Here is a 24,808-nt window from a genome sequence, read left to right on the forward strand (position 1 = left end):
TGTTTTTTATACTGAGTAGATGTTCAGTCATGCGTCTTCTCATTTTTCTAATGGAACAGCCCACATATTTTAGGTTGCATGATTTATATATAATCAGATAAACAATGGGATCTGAGTCACAGGTAAGTTCTTGATTAATTCTTAAAGATTTTTTGGAATCACTGGACTCAAAAGTGGTGTGGGACCCTGTATACTTCATATGCTGCACCTTGGGGCCCTACATGGATGGAAGCCTTTAGATTTGTTTTTCCTCATATTACGGCTGTATTTTGGGTCAGTGTAGCGGCTAGGTGACAAAAGGTGACCCAGAGATGAGCCTCGTTTAGAGACACACTGGAAACCCTCATCAAGGATTTCCGCTATGTCCGTATCTTGGCGCAAAATGCCTACATTTTTTTGTATGATGATTGTAATTTCCTGATATTCGCTACTGAAGGCTCTACTGAAAAGGATACCCAATTTTTGTGGGTGACCGTTTTGTTCCTCATTCCTTTTTTTGGGGATGAGGAGGTAATAATAACAGAAAACAGAACACACAATCACAGTCAAAAAACGGGGTAGGAGGGCAGGGAGGAAACACAAGCACCACAACCAAAGGAAAACCAGTGAGAACCAGAAAGAAATAACAGATATTTTGGTTGACAGTGAAGATATTGATCCTCCTTCCCCTTCCCTGTCCTATATCAGCAATATTGTCAATATGTCATCCTGTATTTTAACAACGGAACAATTGGAGGTACTATCACGGGGTTTCAACTATGTTCCCTCTAAGCATTTTGATGTTTTTCACACTATTTTGGATGTCAATAAAATGATCAGAACACTAACAGTTAAAAAGTTTTTTTTTAGAAACAATAAGACACAGGAGGAAGGAGGGAGGGATTTTCAGGAGGGACACATGACCAACGAGTACATAGATCTCCTCTTCAATGAACAATGTACCCTGGTGTCGCTTAACAGCCTACAGTACAGAATCAGAGGGTAATACAAAATTCATTGATAAAGTAGATGTGAAAACTAGTAACCCCGCATTTTATCCCATAAACTCTAGAAACAACTATATGGATATGTTCAAAACCACAGTGGAACGTGATCTAGTAAAACTCTATGACAATACCAGACACAGCAATAGAGGTTTCAATACCAACCAGAAACAGTGGACAGCCATTAAAGAGCTTATGGACAAGGGGGGAAAGGTGGTGGTCTTGGACAAGACCACCTACAAAGAGAGTGTACTATCTATCCTCAATGATAAAACTACATATAGGAAGATCACTCACAACCCTACGGAAAGCTTTAAAACAGCTTTACGGGATCTAATTACCATGGGAGTCAATGAGGGTTTCTTTTTAGAGAGGGAGGCACAATATCTTGTGCCGGACAACCCAGTCATCCCGATTTTCCATGGCCTTCCCAAGGTTCACAAAAACATCACACCCTTGCCCCTTAGGCCCATCATATCGGGGATAGGATCTCTCAATGAGAGACTGTGTGTGTGGATAGACAATCTCCTACAACCTTTGGTGTCACGTACCCCGGGATATATAAAAGACAGCAAAGAGCTTCTCAGGATTTTTGATAATTTTGAGTGGAAAATGGAATATACCTGGCTCAGGTGTGACGTGACAGCGCTATATTCATCCATTCCACATGACGTTGCCCTCACTGTCCTGTCTCACCATCTGTACAAATATAGCAGTTATACAGAAGATCTATGTGAATACATTCTGGAGTGTACCAGATTCCTTTTGGAACATAACTTCTTTATGCTTGATGAGAAATTTTATCTCCAAACGACAGGTGCCCTGATGGGCGCACGTTTCTCACCATCACTGGCCAATCTGACCATGTCATGGTGGGAGGAAAGGGTCATATACTCTGAGACCAACCCATTCAGGGATTCTATAGGATGGTATGGGCGATACATCGACGACATACTCATTGTTTGGTGGTCTGATGTATCGTCCATACCATCCTTTCTTGATATGATTAATGACAATACACATAATTTGCGGTTCACTTTTGAGACCTCCAGCAATGGTCTACCCTTTTTGGATACTGGCCTTAGTGGGGATGCGATCAATAACAAAGTAGTTACGACTCTCTATAGAAAACCCGCGGCAGGAAACACAGTTTGACATGCCACTAGCCAACATCCCCTTCACACTATCAAATCCATCCCCGTGGGAGAAATGATACGCACCTCCAGAGCTTGTTCTGACCCCTTTATGGCTAAAAAAGCCCTTAACGAAACAGAATCCAGACTGAAACAGAGAGGGTATCCCCCATGGATGCTGAAAAGGGCCAGAAACATGGTCACCAATAAACAAAGAAAGGATCTTCTCATCCCCAAAAAAAGGAATGAGGAACAAAACGGTCACCCACAAAAATTGGGTATCGTTTTCAGTAGAGCCTTCAGTAGCGAATATCAGGAAATTACAATCATCATACAAAAAAATGTAGGCATTTTGCGCCAAGATACGGACATAGCGGAAATCCTTGATGAGGGTTTCCAGTGTGTCTCTAAACGAGGCTCATCTCTGGGTCACCTTTTGTCACCTAGCCGCTACACTGACCCAAAATACAGCCGTAATATGAGGAAAAACAAATCTAAAGGCTTCCATCCATGTAGGGCCCCAAGGTGCAGCATATGAAGTATACAGGGTCCCACACCACTTTTGAGTCCAGTGATTCCAAAAAATCTTTAAGAATTAATCAAGAACTTACCTGTGACTCAGATCCCATTGTTTATCTGATTATATATAAATCATGCAACCTAAAATATGTGGGCTGTTCCATTAGAAAAATGAGAAGACGCATGACTGAACATCTACTCAGTATAAAAAACAATAGTGTCCAACTATCCGGAGCTGCTAAACATTTCATTACTCAGCAGAGCGGAGACACCAAGTCCTTAGAGTGTTATGTGATAGACCAACCAGAGGAGGTGACTGGAGAAGAACTTTACTAAAAAAAGCAGCTGAATGGATATTCAGGCTAGACACCAGGACACCAAAGGGTTAAACATTATAAATGATCTCCGTTTTTTTCATTGAAATCTTGTGCACTCACTACTTCTCTTGTTCTCCTTTTCCATTCCTGACTATACACAATAGGCACAGATCCCAGCACATGTCCATACCGATACAAATACATAATACATGTTATTTACATTTACTCCAAACATTATTCCTTTGTCTAGTACGTCTGGCGTTTCACTATCCGAGTCACATGAGCAGTCACATGACCCGGAAACTGACCTCGGCTTTAGAGTGCGCTCCACGGTGGAACGCCCCATGGTATGTGTAGAGCGGTAGAGCATGCGGGAGACATGACGTCACCTTATTTGCCCCGGTCTCTTTCCCGCCCCCATATGCAGTTATTTAAGCAGCACTTAGGCGGGCCAGCAGCCATTGTGGCGTGGCTACTCTCGCCACGCTGTCTATACATTTTCACCAATGTGGGGCATGGATAGTGGTAAGTATATTACATCATGATTAATTTTCATAGAGTATCAGGTGTTTTATAGCATTCTATATACGGTCGCTGTGATCTCTTTGTTGTCTAGACAGTCGCCCTTTGCCCTTTATTTAGGACTTGATGACAGGGATGCATACCAGAGATTTCCTTTCTCCTTTCTGACGACTATGTAAGCCCACATATACATACGCTCCGGGACATTCATTAGAACACATACAGACTGGCTTTTTTAGCCTTAATTGCTACATTTGGGGTGCATCCTATGCGTGTGTTTTAATTTGGGGTGTCCTGCATGGTTACTGTATTCCCCATACACATAATATATTTGCAGTTAGGGGAGCCAGCACTTTGCATGGATAGAGCGGACACATTACATGCTTGGCCATACTTCATGTTACAATACACATTGTGTCCCTTTGTCTCTCTAGGGCCGCACCTTTCATTTCATACATTGTCTCTTTTCTCTTTATCTTGGAGATTTTCAGATTCTGGTACCTCTCGCTACCCACACATGACATTGCATATTTTAACATTATTCATTTCTTTTTTCTTTTTGCATGTCATTCATATATATAGATTTCTTATATAAATATTTTTGTGTGTTTTTTCTCTTTAATCACTGTGTTGTCACTAATGTGGTCTGTATATGTGGATATATGTGTGTTTCTAACATACTGTGTTTCATGTTGTCTAGAGCCATGATTAAGGGCCAGTAAGCCTGAAACGCGTCGGCCTTTTAAACATCAAATAAAAGTTTAAATTTTAGAGAGCTGGAGAAAATCTATTTGTTTGTCTTCCATATACACAGTACAATCACACACACTACACCTATATACACAGTACAATCACACACACTACACCCATATACACAGTACAATCACACACACTACACCCATATACACAATACAATCACACACACTACAGCCATATACACAGTACCATCACACACTACACCCATATACACAGTACAATCACACACACTACACCCATATACACAGTACCTTCACACACACTACACCCATATACACAGTACAATCACACACACTACACCCATATACACAATACAATCACACACACTACACCCATATACACAGTACAATCACACACACTACACCCATATACACAGTACAATCACACACACTACACCCATATACACAGTACAATCACACACACTACACCCATATACACAATACAATCACACACACTACACCCATATACACAGTACCATCACACACTACACCCATATACACAGTACAATCACACACACTACACCCATATACACAGTACCTTCACACACACTACACCCATATACACAGTACAATCACACACACTACACCCATATACACAATACAATCACACACACTACACCCATATACACAGTACAATCACACACACTACACCCATATACACAGTACAATCACACACACTACACCCATATACACAGTACAATCACACACACTACACCCATATACACAGTACAATCACACACACACTACACCCATATACACAGTACAATCACACACACACTACACCCATATACACAGTACAAACACACACTACACCATATACACAGTACAATCACACACACACACTACACCCATATACACAGTACAATCACACACACACACACACACTACACCCATATACACAGTACAATCACACACACACTACACCCATATACACAGTACAATAACACACACACACACACTACACCCATATACACAGTACAATCACACACACACACACACACACACACACACACTACACCCATATACACAGTACAATCACACACACTACACCCATATACACAGTACAATCACACACACACTACACCCATATACACAGTACAATCACACACACACTACACCCATATACACAGTACAATCACACACACTACACCCATATACATAGTACAATCACACACACACACACTACACCCATATACACAGTACAATCACACACACACTACACCCATATACACAGTACAATCACACACACACTACACCCATATACACAGTACAATCACACACACACTACACCCATATACACAGTACAATAACACACACACACACACTACACCCATATACACAGTACAATCACACACACACACACACTACACCCATATACACAGTACAATCACACACACACACACTACACCCATATACACAGTACAATCACACACACACTACACCCATATACACAGTACAATCACACACACACTACACCCATATACACAGTACAATCACACACACTACACCCATATACATAGTACAATCACACACACACACTACACCCATATACACAGTACAATCACACACACACTACACCCATATACACAGTACAATCACACACACACTACACCCATATACACAGTACAATCACACACACACACTACACCCATATACACAGTACAATCACACACACACACACTACACCCATATACACAATACAATCACACACACTACACCCACACACAGTACAATCACACACACACACTACACCATATACAAAGTACAATCACACACACACTACACCCATATACACAGTACAATCACACATACTACACCCATAAACACAGTACAATCACCCACTACACCCATATACACAGTACAATTATACACACTACACCGACATACACTACACCCATATACACAGTTCAATCACAAACACACTACACCTATATACACAGTACAATCACACACACACACACTACACCCATATACACAGTACAATCACACACACACTACACCCATATACACAGTACAAATTACACACACTACACCCATACACACAGTAAAAATTACACGCACTACACCCTTACACAGCACAATCACACACACAAACACACTACCCCCAGATACACAGCATAATCACACACAGGGCCGGCGTCAGCACCAGGCATACTCGGGCAAGTGCCGGGGCCCACAGTGCCTCAAGGGGCCCCCCTGCACTTGCTCACCCATTTCTTCCCCTCTCCCTCCCCTCTCACTGCGCTCACACACTGACACACATTGCACTGTGTGCAGGTGGTGAGCGCACACTTTATTACCTGAGGCTGTGGGGGGAGGGGGGATGAGCCGGGCGCAGGGATGAGGGGGGCGCTGGTGAGCCACTGAAAGCATATTGTGGCTCCTCCAGGCCTCAGTCTCTCAGCGTCGGGCCAGAGGAGAGGGGGGCGGGGCTCACTGCACGGCAGCCTGTAGAGGCCAAACAGCAGGTCAGGGCCCAGAAGCCTCACTACAGTGCTGCCTGTGCTGTGCTTCCCTGCCCCCTCCTGTATTCCTGGGTCTCCTGACCTCCACAGCCGCCCCGGCAGAGGGAGAAGATGTAACAGGACTGACAGATACAGAGGTGAGTGTATGTGTGACTGAGTATACATGCATATGTGTGCAAGTCTGTATGCAGGTGTTGTGTGTGTAAGTCTGTATGCTAGTGTTGTGTGTGTAAGTCTATGCAGGTGTTGTGTATGAGTATCTGTCTGTGTGTGCTGGGAGTAGGAAGGTAGGGTCACCTGTGGCATATCTGCTGCAGTGGATTTATTGCAGATTTTCCCCTTTACTTTCCATGGGGGAGTGACAATATGCAATAAATCCACTGTTGTATTGCTATTTTTTTCTCTCCATTTAGTGTAGGTGATCAGCAGTGTATTACAAGTATATATATATATATATATATATATATATATATATATATATATATACACACTCATACAGGGGGGGATAATAAGTATATAATACACTGCTGATCACCTACACAGAATGGATATATATATATATATATATATATATATATATATATATATATATATACATATACACACACACACACTCATACAGGGGGGGTAATAGGTATATAATACACTGCTGTATACCTACACAGAATGGAGAGACATATACTTATTATCCCCCTCCTGTATGAGTGTGTATATATCTCCCCATTCTGTGTAGGTATACAGCAGTGTATTATATACTTATTATCCCCCTCCTGTATGAGTGTGTATATATCTCTCCATTCTGTGTAGGTATACAGCAGTGTATTATATACTTATTATCCTCCTGTGTGAGTGTGAGTGTGTGTATATATATATATATATATATATATATATATATATATATATATATATATATATATATACTGTATATCTCCATTCTGTGTAGGTATACAGCAGTGTATTATATACTTATTATCCTCCTCCTGTATGAGTGTGTATATAATACACTGCTGTATACCTACACAGAATGGAGATATATATACACACTCATACAGTGTATACACACTCATACAGGGGGATAAAAAGTATATAATACACAGTTGTATACCTACACAGAATGCAGAGATAGAGACCCTCTAAAAGTGATGCCACATGATTTACTATACAAAGGGGCCCGCTGAGGCTCTGTCGCCCAAGGGCCCACCAAAACCTGGAGCCGGCCCTGATCACACACATTACACCCATATACACAGTAACATCACACACATTACCCCCATATACACAGTACAATCACACACACACTACACCTATATACACAGTACAAATTACACACACTACACCTATATACACAGTACAATCACACACACACTACACCCATATACACAGTACAATCACACACTACACCCACATACACTACACCCATATACACAGTATAATCACACACACACTACACCCATATACACAGTACAATCACACACTACACCCATATACACAGTACAATCACACACACTACACCCATATACACAGTACCATCACACACACACTACACCCATATACACAGTACAATCACACACACACTACACCCATATACACAGTACAATCACACACACACTACACCCATATACACAGTACAATCACACACACACTACACCCATATACACAGTACAATCACACACACACTACACCCATATACACAGTACAATCACACACTACACCCACATACACTACACCCATATACACAGTATAATCCCATATACTACACCTATATACACAGTACAATCATACACACTACACATATATAACAGTACAATCATACACACTACACCCACATACACTACACCCATATACACAGTACAATCACACACACACTGCACCCATATACACAGTACAATCACACATACTACACCTATAGACACAGTACAAACACAAACACACTACATCCATATACACAGCAACATCACACACACTACACCTATATACACAGTATAATCACACACACTACACCAATATACACAACACCCCTATACACAGTACAATAACACACACAGACCACACCCATATACACAGTACAATCACACACACTACACCCATATACACAGTACAATCACACACACTACACCCATATACACAGTACAATCACACACACACTACACCCATATACACAGTACAATCACACACACTACACCCATATACACAGTAACATCACACACACTACACCCATATACACAGTACAATCACACACACTACACCCATATACACAGTACAATCACACACACTACACCCATATACACAGTACAATCACACACACTACACCCATATACACAGTACAATCATACACACTACACCTATATACACAGTACAATCACACACACACTACACCAATATACACTACACCCCTATACACAGTACAATCACACACACAGACCACACCCATATACAAAGTACAATCACACACTACACCCATATAAACAGTACAATCACACTACACCTATATACACAGTACAATCACACACTACACCCATAAAAACAGTACAATCACACACACACACTACACCCATATACACAGTACAATCACACACACACTACACCCATATACACAGTACAATCACACACACACTACACCTATATACACAGTACAATCACGCACTACACCCATATACACAGTACAATCACACACACTACACCCATATACACAGTACAATCACACACACTACACCCATATACACAGTACAATCACACACACTACACCCATATACACAGTATAATCACACACACTACACCCATATACACAGTACAATCACACACTACACCCATATACACAGTACAATCACACACACTACACCCATATACACAGTACAATCACACACACTACACCCATATACACAGTACAATCACACACACTACACCCATATACACAGTAACATCACACTCACTGCACCCCTATACACAGTACAATCACACACACTACACCCATATACACAGTACAATCACACACACTACACCAATATACACTACACCCCTATACACAGTACAATCACACACACAGACCACACCCATATACACAGTACAATCACACACTACACCCATATAAACAGTACAATCACACTACACCTATATACACAGTACAATCACACACTACACCCATATACACAGTACAATCACACACACTACACCCATATACACAGTACAATCACACACACTACACCCATATACACAGTACAATCACACACACACTACACCCATATACACAGTACAATCACACACACTACACCCATATACACAGTAACATCACACACACTACACCCCTATACACAGTACAATCACACACACTACACCCATATACACAGTACAATCACACACTACACCCATATAAACAGTACAATCACACACACACTACACCCATATACACAGTACAATCACACACACTACACCCATATACACAGTACAATCACACACACACTACACCCATATACACAGTACAATCACACACACTACACCCATATACACAGTAACATCACACACACTACACCCATATACACAGTACAATCACACACACACTACACCCATATACACAGTACAATCACACACACACTACACCCATATACACAGTACAATCACACACACTACACCCATATACACAGTACAATCACACACACACTACACCCATATACACAGTACAATCACACACACTACACCCATATACACAGTAACATCACACACACTACACCCATATACACAGTACAATCATACACACTACACCCATATACACAGTACAATCACACACACTACACCCATATACACAGTACAATCATACACACTACACCCATATACACAGTACAATCACACACACTACACCCATATACACAGTACAATCACACACACTAAACCCATATACACAGTACAATCACACACACTACACCCACATACACAGTACAATCACACACACTACACCCATATACACAGTACAATCACACACTACACCCATATACACAGTACAATCACACACACACACACTACACCCATATACACAGTACAATCACACACACTACACCCATATACACAGTACAATCACGCATACTACACCCATATACACAGTACAATCACACACACTACACCCATATACACAGCAACATCACACTCACTGCACCCCTATACACAGTTTAATCACACACTACACCCATATACACAGTACAATCACACACACACTACACCCATATACACAGTACAATCACACACACACTACACCCATATACACAGTACAATCACTCACACTACACCCATATACACAGTACAATCACACACACTACACCCATATACACAGTACAATCACACACACTACACCCATATACACAGTACAATCACACACACACACACTACACCCATATACATAGTACAATCACACACACACACTCACTGCACCCCTATACACAGTACAATCACACACACTACACCCATATACACAGTACAATCATACACTACACCCATATACACAGTACAATCACACACACACACTCACTGCACCCATATACACAGTACAATCACACACACACACACACACTGCACCCATATACACAGTACAATCACACACACTACACCCATATACACATTACAATCACACACACACACTACACCCACATACATAGTACAATCACACACACACTCACTGCACCCATATACACAGTACAATCACACACACACACACACACACACACACACCCATATACACAGTACAATCACACACACACACACACACACACACACTACACCCATATACACAGTGTAATCACACACTACACCTATATACACAGTACAATCACACACACTACACCCCTATACACAGTACAATCACACACACATACACTACACCCATATACACAGTACAATCACACACACACACACACACTACACCCATATACACAGTGTAATCACACACTACACCTATATACACAGTACAAACATACACACTACACCCACATACACTACACTCATATACACAGTATAATCCCACATACTACACCCATATACACAGTACAATCACACACACACACTACACCCATATACACAGTACAATCACATACACTAGGCCTATATACACAATACAATCATACACACTACACCCATATACACAGTACAATTACACATACTACACCTATAAACACAGTACAATCACACACTACATCCACACACACTCAGTACAATCACAAACTACATCCATATACACAGTACAATCACACACACTACACCCATATACACAGTACCATCACACACTACACCCATATACACAGTACAATCACACACTACACCCATATACACAGTACCATCACACACACTACACCCACATACACAGTACCATCACACACACTACACCCATATAAACAGTACAATCACACACTACACCCATATACACAGTACAATCACACACACACTACACCCATATACACAGTACAATCACACACTACACCCATATAAACAGTACAATCACACACACTACACTCATATACACAGTACAATCACACACACATTACGGCCACTGTCACACATCTCTACACCTACAGGAAGTCATCTTGTGTGTTGTCATTGAAGGTCCCACAGAGGCCGGTTGTGTCATCTTTCCAGCGTCCGTCCACTTGTAGGTAAAGACGCAGCCCCTGCCGGTCATACAGGAGCCGCAGCCCCAGCGAGGTCCTCACCTGTACAAACACTGAGGACAAGTGTCTGATCTCAAACACATCTGTAAGAAGAGCAGCGGGAAATCATTATCCATCATACAATAAGGGAACACAGGGAGAGCGTACTGGGGGAAAGATCAGGAGAGACCGGAGGAAAAATATCACTCTACTGAAAGAGTGGTGGATGCTTGGAGGAAACCTCAGCAGAGGTGGTCGGTAAATCCACAATGACAGAATGTAACCTGCCTGGTATATACATCTATATCTATCCTGAGATAAGGGAAATGCTAACAGGGCAGACTAGAGGTGGGTGGGGGTATCTGCCAACAGTCTTCTTCTATGTTTCTATGGATAGGGGGTACGACTGATATAGTAGATGATTATATATATATATATATATATATACATACATACATACATATGTACACACTATACACCTACATACACTATAAACCTACATACACTATACCCCCACATACACAAACTATAACACCCACATACACAGGTATTACTCCGGCATACACTATACACCTACACACACACTATACCGCCCACATACACATGTATTACACCTGCATACACATATACACCTACACACACACACTATACCCCCACATACACATGTATTACACTATACACCTACACACACTATACCCCCCACATACACATGTATTACACCGGCATACACGATTACACCGGCATACACTATACACCTACACACACATACACACACTATACCCCCACATACACATGTATTACACTATACACCTACACACACACTATACCCCCACATACACATGTATTACACTATACACCTACACACACACACTATACCCCCACATACACATGTATTACACTATACACCTACACACACACTATACCCCCACATACACATGTATTACACTATACACCTACACACACACACTATACCCCCACATACACATGTATTACACTATACACCTACACACACTATACCCCCCACATACACATGTATTACACCGGCATACACTATACACCTACACACACATACACACACTATACCCCCACATACACATGTATTACACCAGCATACACTATACATGTATTACACCGGCATACACTATACACCTACACACACACTATACCCCCACATACACATGTATTACACTATACACCTACACACACACTATACCCCCACATACACATGTATTACACTATACACCTACACACACACTATACCCCCACATACACATGTATTACACCGGCATACACTATACACCTACACACACACACACACTATACCCCCACATACACATGTATTACACTATACACCTACACACACACTATACCCCCACATACACATGTATTACACTATACACCTACACACACACTATACCCCCCACATACACATGTATTACAACGGCATACACTATACACCTACACACACTATACCCCCACATACACATGTATTACACCGGCTTACACTATACACCTACACACACACACTATACCCCCACATACACAGGTATTACACTATACACCTACACACACACTATACCCCCCACATACACATGTATTACACCGGCATACACTATACACCTACACACACACACACACTATACCCCCACATACACATGTATTACACCGGCATACACTATACACCTACACACACACACACTATACCCCCACATACACATGTATTACACCGGCATACACTATACACCTACACACACACACACTATACCCCCACATACACATGTATTACACCGGCATAAAATATACATGTATTACACCGGCATACACTATACACCTACACACACACTACACCCCCACATACACAGGTATTACACTATACACCTACACACACACTATACCCCCCACATACACATGTATTACACCGGCATACACTATACACCTACACACACACACTATACCCCAACATACACATGTATTACACCGGCATACACTATACACCTACACACACACACTATACCCCCACATACACATGTATTACACTATACACCTACACACACACACTATACCCCCCACATACACATGTATTACACCGGCATACACTATACACCTACACACACACACACTATACCCCCACATACACATGTATTACACCGGCATACACTATACACCTACACACACACACTATACCCCCACATACACATGTATTACACTATACACCTACACACACTATACCCCCCACATACACATGTATTACACCGGCATACACGATACATGTATTACACCGGCATACACTATACACCTACACACACACTATACCCCCACATACACATGTATTAAACCGGCATACACTATACACCTACACACACACACACACTATATCCCCACATACACATGTATTACACTATACACCTACACACACTATACCCCCAAATACACATGTATTACACCGGCATACACTATACACCTACACACACACACTATACCCCCCACATACACATGTATTACACCGGCATACACTATACACCTACACACACACTATACCCCCACATACACATGTATTAAACCGGCATACACTATACACCTACACACACACACACACACACTATATCCCCACATACACATGTATTACACTATACACCTACACACACTATACCCCCAAATACACATGTATTACACCGGCATACACTATACACCTACACACACACACACTATACCCCCACATACACATGTATTACACTATACACCTACACACACACTATACCCCCCACATACAGATGTATTACACTATACACCTACACACACACTATACCCCCACATACACATGTATTACACTATACACCTACACACACACTATACCCCCACATACACATGTATTACACTATACACCTACACACACACTATACCCCCCACATACAGATGTATTACACCGGCATACACTATACACCTACACACACACACACTATACCCCCACATACACATGTATTACACCGGCATACACTATACACCTACACACACACACTATACCCCCACATACACATGTATTACACCGGCATACACTATACATGTATTACACCGGCATACACTATACACCTACACACACACACTATACCCCCACATACACATGTATTACACCGGCATACACTATACACCTACACACACACACACTATACCCCCACATACACATGTATTACACCGGCATACACTATACATGTATTACACCGGCATACACTATACACCTACACAAACACACTCTATACCCCCACATACACAGGTATTACACTATACACCTACACACACACTATACCCCCCACATACACATGTATTACATCGGCATACACTATACATGTATTACACCGGCATACACTATACACCTACACAAACACACTCTATACCCCCACATACACAGGTATTACACTATACACCTACACACACACTATACCCCCCACATACACATGTATTACACCGGCATACACTATACATGTATTACACCGGCATACACTATACACCTACACAAACACACTCTATACCCCCACATACACAGGTATTACACTATACACCTACACACACACTATACCCCCCACATACACATGTATTACATCGGCATACACTATACACCTACACACACTATACCCCCCACATACACATGTATTACACTATACACCTACACACACACACACTATACCCCCACATACACATGTATTACACTATACACCTACACACACACACTATACCCCCCACATACACATGTATTACACCGGCATACACTATACACCTACACACACACACACACACTATACCCCCACATACACATGTATTACACCGGCATACACTATACACCTACACAAACACACTCTATACCCCCACATACACAGGTATTACACTATACACCTACACACACACACTATACCCCCCACATACACATGTATTACACCGGCATACACTATACACCTACACACACACTATACCCCCACATACACATGTATTACACCGGCATACACTATACACCTACACACACACACACACACTATACCCCCACATACACATGTATTACACTATACACCTACACACACACACTATACCCCCCACATACACATGTATTACACCGGCATACACTATACACCTACACACACACACACACTATACCCCCCACATACACATGTATTACACCGGCATACACTATACATGTATTACACCGGCATACACTATACACCTACACACACACACACACACTATACCCCCACATACACATGTATTACACTATACACCCACATACACATGTATTACACTATACACCTACACACACACTATACCCCCCACATACACATGTATTACACCGGCATACACTATACACCTACACACACACACACACACACACACTATACCCCCACATACACATGTATTACACCGGCATACACTATACATGTATTACACCGGCATACACTATTTACCTACACACACACTATACCCCCCACATACACATGTATTACACCGGCATACACTATACACCTACACACACACACTATACCCCCCACATACACATGTATTACACCGGCATACACTATACACCTACACACACACACACACACTATACCCCCACATACACATGTATTACCCCAGCATACACTATACACCTACACACACACACACACTATACCCCCACATACACATGTATTACACCGGCATACACTATACACCTACACACAAACACACACTATACCCCCACATACACATGTATTACATCGGCATACACTCACCGTCCGTGTACGGCATGCTGATTCTGTATTGGTCGTACATATAGACGTCACCTGACTGGGTGAGTATCACCTGCTTTCTCTGATCCTGGTGAATGACGAGGTTCACAGACTGGATACAGAAACCGTCCAAATTCTGCAGAACCAAAAAAAGAAGCCGCTGAGTTCTGGTCATGTGACCATGCTGGTGGCGCAGGTTAGAAGGAGATGCTATGGAGGGTGTAGGCAAATCTGGAGACCAACATGGAGAACAGCACAAGAGCCTGACCCTTACATAAGTGACGCTCCCACCTGTGCGACCAGTGACATCACCCCCAACACCTCCGCCATTCCTCCAAACACGGAGATACAGATGGTAATACTCACCCCAAACCTTACAGATATGGATGTATGTTATGGGGGAGGATGGGCACGGGCCCCCATATACTGTACACTATTGGGGAGGATGGACACAGGTCCCTATATACTGTGCACTATTGGGGAGGATGGGCACGGGCCCCTATATACTGTACACTATTGGGGAGGATGGGCACGGGCCCCCATATACTGTACACTATTGGGGAGGATGGACACAGGTCCCTATATACTGTGCACTAATGGGGAGGATGGGCACGGGCCCCTATATACTGTACACTATGGGGGAGGATGGGCACGGGCCCCCATATACTGCACACTATTGGGGAGGATGGACACAGGTCCCTATATACTGTGCACTATTGGGGAGGATGGGCACCGGCACCTATATACTGTACACTATGGGGGAGGATGGGCACGGGCCCCTATATACTGTACACTATGGGGGAGGATGGGCACAGGCCCCTATATACTGTACACTATGGGGGAGGATGGGCACGGGCCCCCATATACTGTACACTATGGGGGAGGATGGGCACGGGCTCCCATATACTGTACACTATGGGGGAGGATGGGCACAGGCCCCTATATACTGTACACTATGGGGGAGGATGGGCACGGGCCCCTATATACTGTACACTATGGGGGAGGATGGGCACAGGCCCCTATATACTGTACACTATGGGGGAGGATGGGCACGGGCTCCCATATACTGTACACTATGGGGGAGGATGGGCACGGGCCCCTATATACTGTACACTATGGGGGAGGATGGGCACGGGCCCCCATATACTGTACACTACGGGGGAGGATGGGCACGGGCCCCTATATACTGTACACTACGGGGGAGGATGGACACGGGCCCTATATACAGTACACTATGGGGGAGGATGGGCACGGGCCTCCATATACTGTACACTATGGGGGAGGATGGGCACGGGCCCCTATATACTGTACACTATGGGGGAGGATGGGCACGGGCCCCTATATACTGTACACTATGGGGGAGGATGGGCACGGGCCCCCATATACTGTACACTATGGGGGAGGATGGGCACGGGCCCCTATATACTGTACACTATGGGGGAGGATGGGCACGGGCCCCCATATACTGTACACTATGGGGGAGGATGGGCACGGGCCCCTATATACTGTACACTATGGGTGAGGATGGGCACGGGCCCCCATATACTGTACACTATGGGGGAGGACGGGCACGGGCCCCTATATACTGTACACTATGGGGGAGGATGGGCACGGGCCCCCATATACTGTACACTATGGGGGAGGATGGACACGGGCCCCTATATACTGTACACTATGGGGGAGGATGGGCACGGGCCCCCATATACTGTACACTATGGGGGAGGACGGGCACGGGCCCCTATATACTGTACACTATGGGGGAGGATGGGCACGGGCCCCCATATACTGTACACTATGGGGGAGGATGGGCACGGGCCCCTATATACTGTACACTATGGGGGAGGATGGGCACGGGCCCCTATATACTGTACACTATGGGGGAGGATGGGCACGGGCCCCTATATACTGTACACTATGGGGGAGGATGGACATTCATCAGTCCTCGGCGTGCAGATGGGTAACCCTAGCTGACTAGGACTTTCCTCCTCCATGAATCGCTCCCCTCACGGCCTCCCCTCACGGCCTCCCCTCACGGCCTCCCCTCACGGCCTCCCCTCACGGCCTCCCCTCACGGCCTCCCCTCACGGCCTCCCCTCACATCATCGGCTTTAAACACTTAACAATTTTTTTCTGATCTTTTCTCATCTTGGCGGCGGCGGAAACCGGAGACGGCGCTGATTGTCCGGCCACAAAGATCAACATTTCCCATAATTCTGGGGCCACTTCTACCCGATGACGGGATGTGTCAGCGCCTCCGCGGACACCATGACTGGGAGCTTTGTCCTCCCATCCAGGGCGCCCCCTCCCCCAGCTCTTCTATCATCCCGTCCAGGGCGCCTCCTCCCCCAGCTCTTCTATCATTCGGGGCGCCTCCTCCCCCAGCTCTTCTATCATCCCGTCCAGGGCGCCCCCTCCGCCAGCTCTTCTATCATCCCGTCCAGGGCGCCCCCTCCCCCAGCTCTTCTATCATCCCGGCCAGGGCGCCCCCTCCCCCAGCTCTTCTATCATCCCGTCCAGGGCGCCCCCTCCCCCAGCTCTTCTATCATCCCGTCCAGGGCGCCTCCTCCCCCAGCTCTTCTATCATCCCGTCCAGGGCGCCCCCTCCCCCAGCTCTTCTATCATCCCGTCCAGGGCGCCCCCTCCCCCAGCTCTTCTATCATCCCGTCCAGGGCGCCCCCTCCCCCAGCTCTTCTATCATCCCGGCCAGGGCGCCCCCTCCCCCAACTCTTCTATCATCCCGTCCAGGGCGCCTCCTCCCCCAACTCTTCTATCATCCCGTCCAGGGCGCCTCCTCCCCCAACTCTTCTATCATCCCGTCCAGGGCGCCTCCTCCCCCAGCTCTTCTATCATCCCGTCCAGGGCGCCCCCTCCCCCAGCTCTTCTATCATCCCGTCCAGGACGCCCCCTCCCCCAGCTCTTCTATCATCCCGTCCAGGGCGCCCCCTCCCCCAGCTCTTCTATCATCCCGTCCAGGGCGCCCCCTCCCCCAGCTCTTCTATCATCCCGTCACTGGTGTTGGCACAGAATGTGGGCCACCGCCCTATCTCTCCATCGACACGATAAATGAGGAGTCATCTATAGGCTACACAGTGATTACACGCCACCTGGGAGAGGTCACATGACTCCTGGGCTGCAGATCACTTACCGCGAGCCGGCCCCACGTGGGACGCAGACACCGCCTGTTGTGTCTCTCATGTTCTACAACCTCTCCTCAATGTCACCGCCACCGAGCCCATTGAATAAGGAGGAAGCCCAGGGAATGGAACAGTCTGCACCAGTCTGCCATAGCTAGAGAACAGCACAGCATCCTGCTTTATGGCCTCTGCACAGCTCCGTGAGCTGTGGCCCTCATAGAATGTGCCGGGTAACCTGTGGCTGATACAATGGTGATGGACACACTCCAGCCTAACCTCTGGCCCCCAGTACTAAGATACTCTCAGGTCTAACATAAACCAGTATGACCAGCATACCAAGCACAGACTGGTGGGTCACCCACAGAAACCAGAAATGGTGACTGTCACAGGGTTCCTTCTTACAGGGAAATCAGGGCACACCATCAATAGAGGAGAAGATATGGAGAACCATCTCAGGGGTTTATTGGAGATCAGATGATGAGAAGATACAATCCACAGTGTAGGATAAAGGTCATTCCACAATCCACAAGGTATCACACAGTCCACCATCCCGACCACAAAGCAGAATACAGACCACAGTCCAGGTTATCAGTGCTCACAGGAGGGGCCCTACATACACATTGGGGGGGAGGGGGTTAATGGTAGCCTCCCAGGCTCCTCTCCTACATTACAGGGGCTGGTGGCCTAAGCTCAGCTCCCCACTTCTGAGATCAGGATGTCCTTGTCTTTCCCAACCAAGTGCTGCCTCAGCTTCAGCTGCCTGTTCACTGGAAAATCTTCTACTGGGGTGTCTCTGTTAGGTCCGTGTCTTCTGGGGTGTCTCTGTTAGGTCCGTGTCTTCTGGGGTGTCTCCGTTGGGTCCGTGTCTTCTGGGGTGTCTCCGTTGGGTCCGTGTCTTCTGGGGTGTCTCCGTTGGGTCCGTGTCTTCTGGGGTGTCTCCGTTAGGTCCGTGTCTTCTGGGGTGTCTCCGTTGGGTCCGTGTCTTCTGGGGTGTCTCCGTTAGGTCCGTGTCTTCTGGGGTGTCTCCGTTGGGTCCGTGTCTTCTGGGGTGTCTCCGTTGGGTCCGTGTCTTCTGGGGTGTCCCTGTTAGGTCCGTGTCTTCTGGGGTGTCTCCGTTGATCCATGTCTTCTGGGGTGTCTCCGTTGATCCATGTCTTCTGGGGTGTCTCCGTTAGGTCCGTGTCTTCTGAGGTGTCTGCTAGGTCCGTGTCTTCTGGGGTGTCTCCGTTGATCCATGTATTCTGGGGTGTCTCCGTTGATCCATGTCTTCTGGGGTGTCTCTGTTAGGTCCGTGTCTTCTGAGGTGTCTGCTAGGTCGGTGACTTCTGGGGTGTCTCCGTTAGGTCCGTGTCTTCTGAGGTGTCTGCTAGGTCGGTGACTTCTGGGGTGTCTCAGTTAGGTCCGTGTCTTCTGGGGTGACTTTGTTAGGTCGGTGTCTTCTGGGGTGTCTGCTAGGTCGGTGACTTCTGGCCTCCTTTTCTCCCCGGCATCTGCTGGCCTCAACTCAGCGTCCTGCTCCATGGGGGGTTCTCCTACTGCCCAATACTGACAACAAACCCCAACACCCCATGCTATACACCTCTCAGGGGGTGGAGCTGGGCCTTCTACAGACCCCTCTAACATCCCAGGATCCCCCTGTGTGTAGCCATATATGGAGTTCCTGGACACGGTCAGTGACCCAGCAGGAGGCATTTCCCATCAGATATACAGTCTCTCAGAGAAAGAAACAGATCGCTGATCTCAGGGAGACCAGCCTAACCATAACACTGCCGGCTGCCAGTTAAAGTGCTCAATGCAGTGAAATCCAAGGTGCATTGCTCCCTTGGAAACATCAATATGCAAAAGAAGAGCCCGTGGAGCCTCATTTAAGAGTCTCGAAACACAGGACTAGCCAGATATCCCTCCGGGAAGGACCCAGCCAAGGGGAGGCTCCAGTAGGGAAACCACCAATGTAATGACAAGAGAAAAACCAAGGCCAAGAATCCATCCACAGACAGTTACCCCCTGGTTACTGTACACCTATTTCCTGGCTGTAGATATGAAGCCTAGAGCCGGACACCAGAACATTCTCTCTCTTCCACCTGTCTATACATTGATTATAGATGATATAACAAGGTTCTAATATCTTCTACACCATGCACCTAAGATAATGTCTCCTCACAATTCATACAAGATGGCTCCAATCATACATCCCATCACAGCCTTTCCCACCCTGAAGATAAGTGAGCTGGTCAGGGGCCTCGGGACACCTCACTTACTGTCCACATTGATGTAGTAGTGCTCAGTCACAGTTAATAGTTCATTGTCTTGGTATAAAGTCCATGACAAGATGTCCATAGAAATAGTTCATTGTCCTTGGGTAAAGTCCATTGTAACCAACTCATAGAAGGAGTCCATGGGTCCATAAAACAGTTTGTAGACCATAGAAAGAGTCCATCATCCATAACAACAGTTTATAGTCCATAGAGAAAGGTCACATGTGGAAACAAGGTCTGGAGTCATCATCAGAAAGGTCCATAAAACAAAAAGGTCAGAGACTACATTTGCATTTTCCGATCGGGCAGCCTCCAGAACAGTCAAGTCAGTGACATGGTGTCTCTTGGATTTGGGGGTTTATTGGGTCTGGGAATCAGGCACAAGGGTTTCTTCTGATATAACACAGTCCCTTCCCACACTGATCTCCACTGCATGTTTAGACCCAATGCACTCCATAATGTGGATCCATTCTCCAGCCCATCACTCGATGCAGCGCACTGCAGAGGAAACCATCACAGGTCATCGTTGTGGAGAGATTTAGCAGAAGGAAGCATGAAGACAGATGGCCAAACAGTAGGGGAACAAAAGGAGATAAAAGGTTCTAAGGTCTCCTCATCCTGGCGGTCACTGCTGGGCTTAGGACCCAGGTCTTGTCCTCCATCACAATTCCGCCCCTCTAGCAGCCTAACACCCACACTAGCGAAGCTCTTGTGTCTCCCCATCCTGGGGCTCACCACTGCTCCTTTCCCCAGAGTCTAGTTTTCTTTCCCAGGCATCCTTCTCCAGGGCTTCTCTATCAGACACCTCAGCATTCAGGCTCTCAAGGGAAGGGATGGATCTGCCGCCTCACCATACTGGGCCTCAGTGATCCTTGTGGGCCCAGGATCTCTTTCTCCTGATGTAGGCTCCTCTTATTCTCCACCGATTTGCTGACCATCCAGTTTTAGTATCATCCAGGTAAGGAGGTTGTGCTTCCGGAGAATCAATAACCATGGAAAGATCCACAATAACATTGCATGCAAACTTCAATAGATCATCATGACTGGGTCACTCTACTTCACAATCCGGGAGGGAAGTTGGTTTGTGGGTCTCGGAACTGGGTGAACTACTTCTATCACTGCACCCCAGAGAATCTGTGCTGTTGGTTGTATACTGCGTCAGACCTTCAGGGATGCCACTCCTTATCTCTGTATGATGGTGGTCAGTAATCCCAGTGGCACTACTGATCTCTGTATGATGGTGGCCAATAATCCCGATGGCAGTTCTGATCACTGTATGATGGTGGTCAGTAATCCCGGTGGCAGTTCTGATCTCTGTATGATGGTGGTCAGTAATCCCGGTGGCACTACTGATCTCTGTATGATGGTGGCCAATAATCCCGATGGCAGTTCTGATCTCTGTATGATGGTGGTCAGTAACCCCGGTGGCAGTTCTGATCTCTATATGATGGTGGTCAGTAATCCCGGTGGCACTACTGATCTCTGTATGATGGTGGCCAATAATCCCGATGGCAGTTCTGATCTCTGTATGATGGTGGTCAGTATTCCCGATGGCACTCATCTCCGTATGATGTTGGTCAGTAATCCCGGTGGCACTACTGATCTCTGTATGATGGTGGCCAATTATCCCGATGGCAGTTCTGATCTCTGTATGATGGTGGTCAGTAATCCCGATGGCAGTTCTGATCTCTGTATGATGGTGGTTAGTAATCCCGGTGGCACTACTGATCTCTGTATGATGGTGGCCAATAATCCCGATGGCAGTTCTGATCTCTGTATGATGGTGGTCAGTAATCTCGGTGGCAGTCCTGATCTCCGTATGATGGTGGTCAGTAATCCCGGTGGCACTCCTGATCTCTGTACGATGGTGGCCAGAAGTCGCGGTGACACTCCTGATCTCTGTTTGATGGTGGTCAGTATTCCCGGTGGCACTCCTGATCTCTGTATGATGGTGGTTAGTAATCCAGGTGGCAGTTCTGATCTCTGTATGATGGTGGTTAGTAATCCCGGTGGCACTACTGATCTCTGTATGATGGTGGCCAATAATCCCGATGGCAGTTCTGATCTCTGTATGATGGTGGTCAGTATTCCCGGTGGCAGTTCTGATCTCTGTATGATGGTGGTCAGTATTCCCGATGGCACTCATCTCCGTATGATGTTGGTCAGTAATCCCGGTGGCACTACTGATCTCTGTATGATGGTGGCCAATTATCCCGATGGCAGTTCTGATCTCTGTATGATGGTGGCCAATAATCCCGATGGCAGTTCTGATCTCTGTATGATGGTGGTCAGTAATCTCGGTGGCAGTTCTGATCTCTGTATGATGGTGGTCAGTGTCACTCCTGATCTCTGT

At 45.5% G+C, this 24,808-nt stretch overlaps 1 protein-coding gene across 1 annotated transcript in view; it reads right to left on the reverse strand.

Moving 5' to 3' along the window:
- The window catches only part of OTOG (otogelin), a 230,428-nt gene that overhangs the window by 142,377 nt on the left and 63,243 nt on the right, over positions 1–24,808 (reverse strand). Inside the window, exons 16-17 of the mRNA XM_069967756.1 lie at positions 17,070–17,202; positions 12,245–12,422 (exon numbers count right to left, since the gene is read on the reverse strand). Coding sequence (XP_069823857.1) covers positions 12,245–12,422; positions 17,070–17,202 — 311 coding nt within the window. The remainder of the gene's footprint in view (positions 1–12,244; positions 12,423–17,069; positions 17,203–24,808) is intronic.

Source organism: Dendropsophus ebraccatus, chromosome 4, assembly GCF_027789765.1.
Source record: "Dendropsophus ebraccatus isolate aDenEbr1 chromosome 4, aDenEbr1.pat, whole genome shotgun sequence".
Classification (NCBI taxonomy): domain Eukaryota; kingdom Metazoa; phylum Chordata; class Amphibia; order Anura; family Hylidae; genus Dendropsophus; species Dendropsophus ebraccatus.